Source organism: Dama dama, chromosome 22, assembly GCF_033118175.1.
Source record: "Dama dama isolate Ldn47 chromosome 22, ASM3311817v1, whole genome shotgun sequence".
Classification (NCBI taxonomy): Eukaryota; Metazoa; Chordata; class Mammalia; order Artiodactyla; family Cervidae; genus Dama; species Dama dama.
The window spans coordinates 20401521-20415861 of record NC_083702.1 but is presented as its reverse complement, the minus strand read 5'-3'; the positions used below and the strand labels follow the sequence as shown (position 1 = coordinate 20415861).

Sequence of the window (14341 nt, the reverse complement as noted above, 5' to 3'; positions counted from 1 at the left end):
TAGAGGAATTTCCTTCATACTTCTATCTCCATAATGTTCCCTCATATTCTTTATTTTCTCTACACGATCCAATGTTGAGCTTTCCCTGTGGCTCAGTGGTAAAGAATCTGCTTGGAATGCAGGAGACATGAGTCTGACTTGTGGGTCAGGAAGATCCCTGGAGAAGGAAATGGCAGCCCACTCCAGTATTCTTGCCTGGGAATTTCCATGGATAGAGGAGCCTGGCAGACTACAGTCCATGGGGTCAAAAAGAGTCAAACACAACTTAACAATTAAACAATTATCCAGTGTTACTAAAATACTATTTATTGTATTAATTCTGTAACAAATCATGGATTAAAGTTAAAGAATAACATATAGACTTCAATGTTTAATGACATCTATTTTTAGCTAAACACATTTTTACATAGTTGAAGTCATCTCACTGGAAAATCTCAGGCACTTTATCTAATCTGAATATATTGTCTTCTTACAGATACAATAACCACTACTATGGCAATCTTCAGCAATTATCTGGCCGTATTTTATGTGTGCACATTTATTATTAGCATTCTCATGTCCTGGAAGTTGAAGCCTAGAAAAAAAAATACTTTCCGTTAAGTTCTGAAATTATTTTATGTGTCAATTGTACTTTTAAAATTCATAATATTTTGACATATTTATAAAAAAGTAGAAACATCATTTTCCCAGTTCTCTAATAATAAAATAATGAATTTTTGTCATCTGAAATTTCATATTAAATCTATAATCGGGATGTTAACAATGCCTTCAATTCTGGCTTTTGTCTCTGTGACCTCAAACAATTTCAAAGTATCTTCCATCTTCACAGGGGTCTACTATATTTTGTTTATACATTAGTGTTTTTATGAACATTTTATTATATATACAGTAAAAATAAATTGTCATGAATCATTAATGTCAATTCATTCTCTCCTGAGAAAATTTACCCCAGAGTAAAGATCAGATCCTCTTTACTAATAAGTCCAGAAAATAGTTTTAAAAGATTAAATATTTAGATATGTCAATGAGAATCAGAGCAATTTATAAACATTTAAAGAAATATATCATATAATTCCTGAAAGGGGGCATGCATTTACTACAAGTGCAGCAATTAGAAATGAGTATGTAATCACTCAGAATTTTAAGTAAATCCAAAATCTTAATTTAACACAAATTATGTTAGAAAATCATGTCTGTTAAGAGTGGATATACTGGAAAACATCTTGCATATTTTAGTCATAATATTTTAAGGTAGAAATCATATTTTAATTTAGATTTTATTTTATTTACTTTTAATTGTTACTTTTTTCAATTTTAGGCATGCTACATAGCACACAGATTGTTCCCCAACCAGGGATCAAACCCATAGGCCCTGCAGTGTAAGCACACAGTCTTAACTACTGGACCATAACAGACGTCCTGAAATCACATTTTTAAATTAGATTCATCTATTTAAAATTTTATTTGACATTAATTTACTGTTAAGATTTGTGGTAGGAGAGGAAAGAGGAGGAGGAAGGAGAGATAACTTTATTTTCTTAATGAACCATATACTTCTCATATGCTTAAATGTATCAATTACTGTATTTTCACAACTACTCTATGAAGTGGGTTCTATTTTTCATCACATCTTATATAAAATGGAATAGAAACCAAACAGAATGTTTGGATAAAAGACTATGACGGTAGTGGAGAGCCAAGACATAAACCCCAGACACTTAAGAGCCTGCACTATCAATTACTCACTATATTTTAAACCGTGGAGCTTAAAACTGGGGAACAAGAGTACTGGCAGTTCAGTATTTCCCATGGTCTTGCTAAACTGGTTTTTACACACATTGTGTATGTGCACTAGGATACATTTTATACCTCCACTTCAGACACCCTAATAAAATCATGGGAATTGAGGCCTATAAATCCTTTTTTGAGTGTAGGTAGTAGGTTGAACAAGTATTAGTCACTCAATCATGTCTGACTCTTTGTGAACCCATGCACTGTAGCCTTCCAGGCTACTCGGCCCATGGGATTCTCCAGGCAAGAATACTGGAGTGATTTGCCATTTCCTTCTCCAGGGGATCTTCCAGACCCAGGAATTGAATCCAGGTCTCCTGCACTGCAGGAAGATTCTTTACCATCTGAGCCACCAGCCTAGTCAAAGGTTGCATAGAACTCACGAATAAAATTCAAGCCCACCCAGAACTTCAAAATGTGTCCTTAATTGGGAATAACTTCTTTGTAGATGGAATTAAGATTAGTGACATGAGGTCACAGACATAGAGAACAGACTTATGGGCATTGGGAGGCAGGGAGAAAGGAAAGAGTAGGATGTATGGAGAGAGTACCATGGAAACTGACACTACCATATGTAAAATAGATAGCAAATGGGAATTTGTTGTATGACTCAGGGAACTCAAACTGGGGTTCTTTAAATATATAGAGGTGTGGGATGGGGAGGGAGATGGGAGGGAGGTTCAAGAGGGAGGGGACATTGGTATACCTATGATTGATTCATGTTGATATTTGGCAGAAACCAACACAATTCTCTAAAGCAAATTCCCTTCAATTAAAAAATAAATGCATTTACATTTAGGTCTTTAATCCATTTTGAGTTTATCTCTGTGTATGGTATTAGGAAGTGTTTTAATTTCATTGTTTTGCATGTAGCTATCCAGTTTTCCCAGCACCACTTATTGAAAAGGCCATCTTTGCCCCATTCTATGTTCTTGCCTCCTTTGTCAAAAATAAGGTACCCATAGGTGCATGGATATATTTCTGGGCTCTCTATATTGTTCCATTGGTCTATATTTCTGTTTTTGTGCCAGTATTATACTGTCTTGATGATGACTATAGCTTTGTAGTGTAATCTGAAGTCAGGAAGGTTGCTTCCTCCAGCTTCATTCTTCTTTCTCAAGACTGCTTTGGTTATTTGGGGTCTTTCATGTTTCTGTATGAATTGAGAAATTTTTTGTTCTAGTTCTGTGAAAGATACCATTGGGTAATTTGATAGGGATCACACCGAATCTGTATATTGCATTTGTCAGTATAGTCATTTTCACAATATTTATTCTTCCTACCCAGGAACATGGAATAACTCTCCATCTATTTATGTCATTTTGATTTATATCATCAGTGTCTTATAATTTTCTGTATACAGTTCTTTTGTCTCCTTCAGTTCAGTTCAGTTCAGTCGCTCAGTCATATCCAACTCTTTGTGACCTCATGAATTACAGCACACCGTGCTATAGCTAGGACTTTCAAAACTAAGTTGAATAATAGCAGTGAGAGTGGACACCCTTGTCTTAGGCCTGATCTTAGGGAGAATGCTTACAGTTTTTCACCATTGAGTGTAATGTTTCCTGTGAGATTATCATATACGGTCTTTACTTTGTTGAGGTAGGTTCCTTCTATGCCCATTTTCTGAAGAGTTTTAATCATAAATGGGTGTTGAATTTTGTCAAAAACTTTTTCTGCATCTATTGAGATTATCATTTGGTTTTTATCTTTTAATTTGTTAATATGGTGTATCACACTGACTGATTTATGTATATTGAAGAATCCATGCATCCCTGGAATAAACCCAACTTGCTTATGGTGTATGAACTTTTTAATGTGTTGTTGGATTCTGTGTACTAGAATTTTGTTGAGGATTTTTGCATCTTCAAAATGGATTAAAGGCCTAAATGTAAGACCAGAAACTATAAAACTGTTAGAGGAAAACATAGACAGAACAGTCGATGACATAAATCAAAGCAAAATCCTCTATGACCCACCCACTGTCTAGAATAATGGAAACAAAAACAAAAGTAAACAAGTGGAACCTGATTAAACTTAAAAGCTTTGGCACAGCAAAAAGAAATTATAAACAAGGTGAAAAGACAACCCTCAAAATGGGAGAAAATAATAGCAAATGGAACAACTGACAAATGATTAATTTCCAAAGGATACAAGCAACTCATACAACTCAATACCAGATAAAAAACAACCGAATCAAAAAGTGGGAAAAAGACATAAACAGACATTTTTCCAAAGAACATACAGATGGTTAACAAACACGTGAAAAGATGCTAAACATCTCTTACTCTTAAAAAAATGCATATCAAAACCACAATGAGTTATCACCTTACACTGTTCAGAATGGCCATCATCAAAAAGTCTACAAACAATAAATGCTGGAGAGGGTATGAAGAAAAGGGAATGCTCTTGCCCTGTTGGTGGGAATGTAAGTTGATACAGCCACTATGGAAGGTGGTGTGGAGATTCCTTAAAAAACTAGATATAAAAAAAACCACCATATGACCCTGCTTTCCCACTCCTAGGCATATACCCTGAGGAAAGCAAAATTGAGAAAGACACATGTACCCCAATGTCCACCGCAGGACTATTTACAAATAGCTAGAACATGCAAGCAACCTAGATGTCCATCAACAGATGAATGGATAAAGAAGTTGTGGTACATATACACAATGGTATATTACTCTGCCATAAAAACAAATGCATTTGAGTCCATTCTAATGAGGTGGATGAACCTAGAGCCTTTTATACAGAGCGTAGTAAGTCAGAAAGAGAAAGAGAAATATTGTATAGTAACACAATTATACAGAATCTAGAAAGATGGTACTGAAGAATTTATTTGCAGGTCAGACATAAAGAACAGACTTATGGACATGGGGAAAGGGGAGGAGAGGGTAAGATGTATGGAAAGAGTAACATGGAAACTTACTTTACATTATGTAAAATAGATAGCCCAAGGGAATTTGCTGTCTAGCTCAAGGAACTCAAACAGGGTCTCTGTATCAACCTAGAGGAGTGGGGAGGGGAGGGAGATGGGAAGGAGGTTTAAGAGGGAGGGGACATATGTACCTATGACTGATTCATGTTGATGTTTGACAGAAAACAACAAAATTCTGTAAAGCAGTTATCCTTCAATTAAAAATAAATAAATTTAAAAAATTTTTTAATAAATAAGTTGAAAATTGAAAACAAAGAAGACTAGTGTCATGATGAAACCATATTACATTTTACCTAAATCCAATAAGAATATCCTTATGGGAGAGCAACAAACACAGAGAGATGCAGAGAAGGAGCAAAGGAAGTTGGGGGTATAGACAGTTGTCTCTTTGTATCCAGGATGTGGGGGTGGGGAGATTCTACGAGTATCCCCAAGATATCCTAGTCTAGAGATACTCAAATCGCAGTCAGTCCTCTGTGTCTACATGGTTGCTTGAACTTGAGAATTCAGAGCCTGCAGATACAGAGGGCTGGCTTGTCTTTAAATGATACCAAGGATTGGCAGAATATCTTGTATTTTCATGGAAGTTTACTGTATTTCCTTTATACAATAACATTTTTATAAACAAGTTCCACAATGTATGCAGAACAAAAAATTGTTTTAATCATCAACAACAGTTAGCTTTCTCTCTGGAAAAGTTTAGCAAGCTCCTTCAGACAAAGGATCTTTCCAGTGAGGAATCAACTCTACCAAGATCTTGATTTCAAACCTCTGTTCCCTCTGCTTGAGAGAATAAATTTCTGTGCGTTAAGCCACCCAGTTTGTAGTGATTTTTTTATGACAGCAAACTAGACAAAGTATGCTAGGTGAGTCCTAGAGAATTGGAGAGCACATTTTAAGAAAATTTCAATACATGCACATGTATTGCAGTCAGACAAACTACACTGAAATTAAAATGACAAATCTGAAATATACTTACTTTGTAACCTTATGCAAGTTTATTTATTCAATTACCTTTTATTAAAATGCAAAATAATTATACTTCAATAAGCAATTTCAATGAGCTTTGAAAGGGACATATTTAACTTAGTATAGTATTTAGTATTTTACTAAGTATTTTACTCCTTGCTTTCCATCTTTCCTGTCTTTTACTTATTGATTTCTTACAGGTGCATCTGTTATAAATGTTACCCACATCCACATTAAATATTTCTATTTTGAAGGAAATAATATTGTTCTGTACTGAAATTTTAAAACAGCAAGAGACTTACTTGTCCAGGGTAAGTTTTGTATCATCTAGCCAAACCCAGTTCAGTTGCTTATTGCTGTAGTGTAAGCTAATTGGAAACTTTTCTTTTTGCAAACCGCATTGCATTTTTGACAATTTTGTTATAAAATTCTGCAGACAGGAAAAGGAAAGTGAATCAAAAAGTGGAACTTTTCTTGCAAAAGAGGAATATAATAGTTTAAATATGTACATTTTACTTCTCTTTGGATTCTCTGTTCTTTATATTGAAAGAATCTGGAGAGATTAACCCTAAATTCTTCAGCCATAGGCTGGCTGCTTAGAGCTAATAACTCATGTATTGACTGAGTAATTTTTTCGGGACACGTTTTATTCTAGTCATTTTCTTAAGCTATGGGTAGTAAAAGTAAGCATAAAATCTTAAAACTGTAGTTGCTCAAATTAGGCACTGAAAAACTGAATAGTATTCATTGACTTATGTAATAAATAGTAGTGACACATGGTACAAGATCAGAAATACAGGATTGAAGGAGAGAAATTAACAGGGAATTTTAACAGATTTTAGTGAACTAAGGATGTTTTCCAAGTGGATCGTCTAGTAAGCTAAAATCTTAAAACAAGATGTATTAACAGAGAGATGATAGTTTGGGATAGGAGGTAGAGGAAATAAAATTTGTCACAGGTAAACAGAACAAGGACATAAAAGAGCATAAGGGGACCATGATCTATTTAAATAACATCAATACAGTTGGAGACCATGGTACACTTTCCTTAGAACAGTGTGATAGAGAGTCCCTAACAACAGAAGAAGATAGAGAAATCAGCAGAAATCAGACAAGTGATCTTATCTACATTTTACTTAGACTTTACTCCAAGGGTTAGAGGAAAACCACTCAGGTTTTATTGAAGTACACATTCAAAATTACAAATTGCAGAGATTTTGGTGACTACACCATGGAAAGTAATTCAGAAGAATATAAAACTTGAGCAATTGCTGTCATTCATAATTTTTCTGATGCCAAAATTTATAAAACAAAATCTTGTCCTTACCATCTCTTCTTCAGTATTCAACTTAAGAAATCCAGAATGTAAATCAGTGCAAAAACGGCGACATTCCTTCCAAGGAATAACGTTTCTTGAAAAATAGTAGCAGTTTTCTCCATACTGATGCCAGTTGTTTGAACAAGTAGGGTATTTCCAAACTACTAAAAATTTAAAATATAACTGAATGATTTCCATCAGTGCAGATCACATCTGTAAATTGACATAGCAAATCTACCATCTACAAACAAAAACACTTTTTGATTTTTACATTATAGGCTGTGTGCACTTAAATTTAGTGTTAAATTTATCTTAATAACTCAGTTCATTGAAAACATTTTGGTCTTTAAGATTCATAAGCTGTATATTAGGAAATAATTTTTAATGACAAAATTAGAAATGTGTCAAGAAACCTAGCCAATGTATATAACTGTTAAAATTATCAACATAATGTTCTTTCTTTGTTTTCACATGAAAATAAAATATGTATATAATTATCTTTAAAAAAACTGTAAGTTTCAAAAATAAGCCAATAAGAAATACATAAATGAAATCATATAGATATGCCCCAAAATGATGGTGTCTTGTGGAAATATTTTATTTAACTTCAGGTTGTAATTTAATAGTGCCGTCATCATTTGAGTCTTAATAGATTTGACATATATGTATTTACACGTATCCAGTAACATGCATTAAACAAAATAGTTAATTGTCTCTTATCTCCTGCAAATAAAATTATGACTCAGGGACTCATCCAAAAGTACCTGTTTTATTTGCTTCCTTGTTGGAGGAACTATTTCCTGGACATCCTTCTGGCTGAAATGGCTTCTTATTCACTGAAGAGAACTCAGAAAGGTCAGTTTTAAACACAAGAAGAAAAAATTGACACATTCCTATAGGTAAAACATTATACTGAATTCAGAGCTACAAAAATGATGAATGGAACATCATTTACTTCAAAGAACTTAAATGTAATAATTTCATAATCATAAAAATCAAATTTTAGTACATATACAACAAATTCACATAGCCAAGATAACAGTGTAAGAAAGCTTTTTCACAGAGAAAAAAAATTTAAAGTTATTTCTGGTAAAGGAAACATAAGAACAAATAGGCAGTATGTAATGTTCTTGATATGCTTAAAAATGGACAGCATTTTTATATGTCTCTAGGAAATTAACTCAAGTTCTGTGCAGAGAATATTTACTTTGTTAAGAAATTGAACTGATCAAAATGATGTATTCAACATATTTCACTATGTGAATAATGGAGAAGTAAACTTCTATTTCATATTTTGACTTACACTCAGTGACCAAGTATCCAACAGACAGAAGAAGCCCCAGGCAAATGATGCACAGAAACACAGCAACATATTTCCATGAAGAAAGTGGAATAGGGTGATCTATAAAGAGAGAGATAAATACATCTTGTAACATCAACTCTAAATGTTTATTCCGAGTTCTGCTTCTGTTTTAGGTGCAGTAAACTCTACAGCAAAGTAGCTCGCATCCTAAAAATAGAGAAAAGGGAGGTAATCTACAAAATCAGAACTCATATTGAGGGAATGAGGCAGCTGAATTGATAAAGTGATCAGGTGGTCTGAATTCTAAAGAGATAAAGCCCCGACTCTATGGGAAGACAGCACACAAACTCTACTTCACCTTTGGCAAAGCATAGGAGGAAAAGTGCCAGCCATATGATAGTGAAGTATTTCAACAAATTTTCAAGGCTAAAAGCAGAGTTCAAAGCAGAGGAATCAGGGATCAAACTGCCAATATCTGTTTTATCATAGAAAAAGCAAAGGTGTTCCAGAAAAACATCTACTTCTGCTTCATTGACTACAATAAAGCTTTGACTGTTTGAATCACAACAAACTGTAGAAAATTCTTAGAGATAAGAATACCTGACCACCTTATCTAACCCTCTGAGAAAGCTATAAAGCTATGACAAACCTAGACAGTGTATTAAAAAGCAGAGGCATTACTTTGCCAACAAAGGTCCCTCTAGTCAAAGCTATGGTTTTTCCAGTAGTCATGTGTGGATGTGACAGTTGGACCACAAAGAAGGCTGAAGGACAAAGAATCGATGCTTTCAAATTGTGGTGCTGGATAAGACTTTTGAGAGTCCCTTGGACAGCAAGGCAATCAAACCAATCAATTCTAAAGGAAATCAACACTGAATATTCTTTGGAAGGACTGATGATGAAGCTGAAGTTTGGCCACCTGATGCAAAGAGCAGACACATTGGAAAAGACCCTGATGCTGGGAATGACTGAAGGCAGGAGGAGAAGGGGATGACCGAGGATGAGATGGTTGGATGGCATCACCAACTCAATAGATATGAGTTTGAGCACACTCCAGAAGATAGTGAAGGACAGGGAAGCCTGGCGAGCTGCACCCATGGGATTGCAAAGAATCAGACACAACTTAGCTACTAAAAAACAACAACAAGCCCACCCTGTACCCTGCATTGACAGTAGGCAAAAGCCATCTGCTTCTAGAGAAGAGACAGAAAACAAGCTTCTTCCCAATATCCTGAAGTTGTACAAAGCAGAGGACCTTAGCTGCGGCGGAGAGAAGAAACTTCTTCACACACAAAATCCACCAATACACGATACATGCCACAGAGGAAGGACAGAAAATCCACGTGTTGTCATCAGGAGAAGGAAAGGTTTTGGTCTTTTCAGCTAAAAGTGGATTTCCATCAATTATGCACTCTAATCTCTAGAACATTTAACCATCATGTCTCTGTTTATATTTTTATATTGGGTATAAGCATGAAACTTACCTTGTGGAATTTTTTTGTAATTGATTTCCATCTGTGAAAGAACTTTATAGACAGTAAAAAACTAAGAAGCTTTGTTAGGTAAAAATAAACTTAAAAGACAGGATAATGACTCTAAGTCATTCTGTTTGATTCATGGTAAAATATGAACTGTGGTGAAGTATGTCATTTTATACATATTTACACACATACATACAATTAATAATATCATTAATGAAGTTTTCCCAAACCAGTAGATTTTCCCATACAAACTGACTGCTAACTGTATTGGTAAGAAGTGCAGACACTGGTAAGATGAATTGTTCATCAGAATTTCAAAAAGAAAACAATTTCTGAATCTATAACAAGCAGAGTGTATTAGGTATTAAGGGGCCTTTAAAAATTTGTTAACAATATATTAAGCAAAATTTAAAAATACTTTTTCGTTAACCTCATGGTGAATCTGTATACCATAAATCATATTGTAATAATTAACAATCTAAAAAATTGGAAAGTAATCGATTGAGGTCCTCATTAAAATAATACATCTTAGCCGAAGTATTGAATATCCATTTGATGTAAGACAAAATAGAACTAGCACAGTGATACACAGTTCACTTCTAATCATTCCACATATTGATTTAAAACATATGAGGACTGCAAATAAGCAACAGGAAAAAATACAAATGAAAGCAAATTTTAAATGATAGGAAGATATATCATTGAATTCCATATAATCATATGCACCAGTAAAGTAATAACACTGGCATTTGTGTATCAAGAAGCATGGCACTTGAAAAAGTACACTTTGAACACACTATGTCAGCAAATACACAAACCAGGAAAACAAGAAAAATAGTCCCTAAGTCACAGCAACTGTGTTAGAATAATGAAATTATCTCTATATTTTCTCACTTCTCTGTTTTCCAAATATCCTACTATATAGTGTTGATATCTTAAATGATAGAAAATGATAAACAACATATCCCGATCACCAAACATTTCACTCATTCTAAAAATGCTGATATAAAGTTTACAACATAGCTAAAGTGATGACTCTCATGGAGAAAAAGATAATCTTCCCTCAAAAGCAATTATTTTTCTTGTTCAGTAAGAGAAAAAAAATTTAGATCATGTGTGTGTGCATATGAGCCTGATAATGAATGATTCTTTATATTTTTTAAGTAGAAAACATGAAAGACCTTTTCTCTTGGTAGTTTCAAGTCTTTGGCTTCTCTGTGGCTGAGATGATGGTTGAAATGGCCAATTGGTGTAAGTTACAACTTCTTCACTCATTACTGAAAGGCAGAGATACAAGAAAATTAAAAAAATATGTTTTAAATTCATGTAAATTGTGAAATCCATAAGTAAAATTGGTATTGAATGAAATGGTATTGGAAATGAACTTGAATAATTAGTGACTGATTAGAGTACAATTACAAATATGAAAATATTTTAAGAATGAAGAAATACTAATTTTTAAATGTTACTTAATGAGTTGGTAGGACTTCTCAAGTGGCTCAGTGGTAAAGAATCCACCTGCCAACGGAGGAGATGCAGGAGAAGCAGGTCCAATCCCTGGGTCAGGAAGATCCTTTGGAGGACGAAATGGCAACCCATTACAGTATTCTTGCTGGGAAATCCCTTGGACAGAGGATCCTGGGGGGCTGTAGTTCATAGCGTCACAAAGAGTCAGACACAGCTGAGCGACTGAGCACACATACAAAGTAGTTGCTATGGTATATTACTTTTGGCCTTTTAAATATTGTCTATTCACAATTGCAAATCTGTTAATATCATTTACTTATACGTAAAAATGCAAAAGATGATCTGATGGCTTTACTGAATTCTTTCAACTGAAATTTATCCTTATAGTTTGGCATTTCCATCTTTCACAATTCACCTGTTCCTGCTTTATTTCTAGTATCATCTTTCAACTCAATCTATTTTCATTTTCCCCATAATTCTACTGACACATTTGTTCTTTCTCAATATACCATAAGCACTTCTCCAATTTCAATGTTTTGCTCAAATTCTTCCTTCTCAAGTACATTTTCCTCCTCTATTTGCTCATAATAAATCTGTAAATCAAGTTCTACCACCTTTAATAAAATTTCCAGATCCTTCAATAATGATTCATCTCTTTTTCCAATTTTTCTCATTATTTTTCGTTTGTCACCATCCAGTTAGGTATCTCCTTTTACCTTATCTTTTCATTAATGTGAATTTCTTGAAATATCTTATTAACCTTTGTTAATATAATGTAATTGTTTATTAGATTTCTATATGAAGTATAAAAAGTAACGTTTTGTGTTACTTTAACTTTAACTTGAGAAAATTTGAAAAATATTTTTCCTGATTAAACATTTTATAAAATTTGATAGGAATCTGTGTGAAAATTTTTTATGCCCTTAATAAAGGATAATATATCCAAGTTATACATGGTTTAATTATATCTAATTATGTTTTACCCTGGTGAAATCTTATGTTTCCTTGTTTATTTTCTTTAAACCTCCAATTTATACCGGTTAATAATATCAAGGTATCATAAAATGTCATATCAAATAGTATCAGTGAAATTACTAAAAATAGATAATAATTAGAATCACTTCTTGATTCCAACTCATCTGAGTTCTCTTCTAACATCACTCTTTTCTTCAATTCTTTCTCTCTTCCTTTCTTCTCTGCTCTCATTCCCCACTCTGTCACTCATACTTTTATTTCCTTTCCTCCCAAATGATATTTATAGAGATATATAAATGTATAGATATATATGATTGAAAATTATATATAATCATATAAAATTATATTATTATTTTTAAAACATATCTGCATATTGATATACAAGTTTGTCTTTGCATCTATAACTTCAGTTTCTTTGATCCAAATTCCCTCAAAATTCCAAAAACACATGTTGAGAAACAATAGAAATCTGCGAAATTAACAAATACCTGATTTTTAGAAGACAGCGTCTGAACTTTTGCAGAGTATGCGTATATATCCTCGGAAGAAGCAATCTTATCTTTTATCACAGCAGTTTGAACTTAAGAATTTTGATCATCAAGAGCCCAGAAAATAAGCCAAGAAAAGAAATACACAGGCTAATAATGCCTTTGCCTGTTGTATGAGAGACTCTGACAGGGGAGAGCAGAATTCAAGAGAAAGAGTGCTCTGGATAGCCACACAGGAAACTGTTTTACTGCTGCTCACTTTAGCTCTGCATCATCTCTAGATTAGGCATGTCATCAATCTTACCTTGAATTACACAAGATACCTAACATATTCTCACTAGAGACCAGTTTTACTCAACACTTGCTTTGTCACAGACATACTTGAATACATCATTTATTGTTTTTAAAAAAAGTAGCTTCAAGTGCTTTTAATTATTTCCAGTGGACCTGATTACATATTACATTCATTTTATATTTACATTTTACATGCTATTTTGAAGCTATTATTTATAGACACTTGTGATGTCTCTTTATGAACTCTTTCAGTTCTAGGGTAAGTACTATTTTTCATCACTAGATAGTGCATGCACAATTTTCAGTTCTCAGTGGGCTATTAATTCCCAAATAATTTTAATCAGCTATAGTCACTAAAAAAACTATGAATACTAATCAATGAATTATTCACATTTATATAAAATTTATTTTCTCAAAATAATTTTACTCTTTGTGGAATAGAAAACACAAGACATTTTGACAATAATAGCATTATTTTAGCTTAGGTTAGTCTAAATTTTATACTCATTTTGTATTGTTAACATTTTCAAAGATTTTTATTTAGTTAATCTTGGGTCATTCTTCATCACCCTCAGAAAAATGAACATATTTCAAGATACTAAGTAAAAAGAAAATATATATACATATTCGGATAAATAAATATTATGTGGAAACAGGGGCAATAACCCCTTTATAACTGGATAACTAATATAGGAAAAAAAAAGAAAGTGTAATAAAGTATCAAATAAATCCAAGAAAGGAGAAGAACTTTATAACTAAAAAATGATAAAGTAAATTTCAAAGGAAAAAGAATATTTGACCCCCCTCAACTATTCAAATTTTTATTTAATTTTTAAATTTATTATTGAAGATGAACAGGTAGTGAAATATATACACATATTAAAACCTACAAATAATAAACATAAATAGTTATGCCTTGAGAATCTAATTCTGTAATATATGAGAAGACAGAGAACATAGAACATTCACAGACTTCTAGTGTTAATCAAAATTACTAATCAATTAAGATAAAAGAAAGAAGAAAAACTCTACTATAATAAGATACAAACCTTCAGTTAATCGACCTTGCAATATGGTTTAAATAGAAATAACTTTTGCTATTCAGGTTTTAAATGCTATCAGACCAATATTTGAAAATTGTATTTAAAATTTAGTCTCTTTTAATCAGAATTCCACTATTGGAAATGAATTTAATGAAAATAATCCAAAAAAGGGAAACATTTTCTATTCAAAATTGCTCAGAGAATGGGAATTTATAATTCAAAGGGGAAATTTTAAATGTCTTCACATAGTACAAAGGGAGAAATTATATTATAA

At 33.0% G+C, this 14341-nt stretch overlaps 1 protein-coding gene across 8 annotated transcripts; it reads right to left on the bottom strand.

Moving 5' to 3' along the window:
* Positions 1-303: 303 nt before the first annotated feature.
* LOC133043756 (natural killer cells antigen CD94-like) lies at positions 304-13008 on the bottom strand. 8 transcript variants are annotated; one of them, XM_061124957.1, is made up of 9 exons: positions 12731-13003; positions 11319-11489; positions 10982-11077; positions 9804-9845; positions 8320-8418; positions 7781-7852; positions 7026-7177; positions 6001-6128; positions 304-574 (listed from the first exon to the last, which is right to left on the bottom strand). In XM_061124957.1, the coding sequence occupies exons 2-9, from the start codon at positions 11455-11457 to the stop codon at positions 448-450; spliced, it is 855 nt and encodes a 284-aa protein (XP_060980940.1). In that variant the 5' UTR covers positions 11458-11489; positions 12731-13003; the 3' UTR covers positions 304-447. The 8 variants fall into 8 exon arrangements, with proteins under 8 accessions (XP_060980940.1, XP_060980943.1, XP_060980941.1 ...); XM_061124960.1 differs by having other exon boundaries at positions 306-574; positions 7026-7180; positions 11270-11489; XM_061124958.1 differs by having other exon boundaries at positions 309-574; positions 7026-7180; positions 11270-11446; positions 12731-13001.
* Between the last annotated feature and the right edge of the window lie 1333 nt (positions 13009-14341).

Bases quoted from the DNA above. Each gene is read 5' to 3' on its own strand.
- LOC133043756 (XM_061124956.1), bottom strand. From the start codon at position 11,457: ATGAACTACAGCCCCCCAGGATCCTCTGTCCAAGGGATTTCCCAGCAA. The intron at 8,419-9,803 runs GTAAGTTTCATG...CTCTCTTTATAG, and splicing joins TTACAAAAAAATTCCACAAG to ATCACCCTATTCCACTTTCT. The intron at 575-6,000 runs GTAAGTCTCTTG...TTTTTTTTCTAG, and splicing joins ACAAAACTTACCCTGGACAA to GCTTCAACTTCCAGGACATG.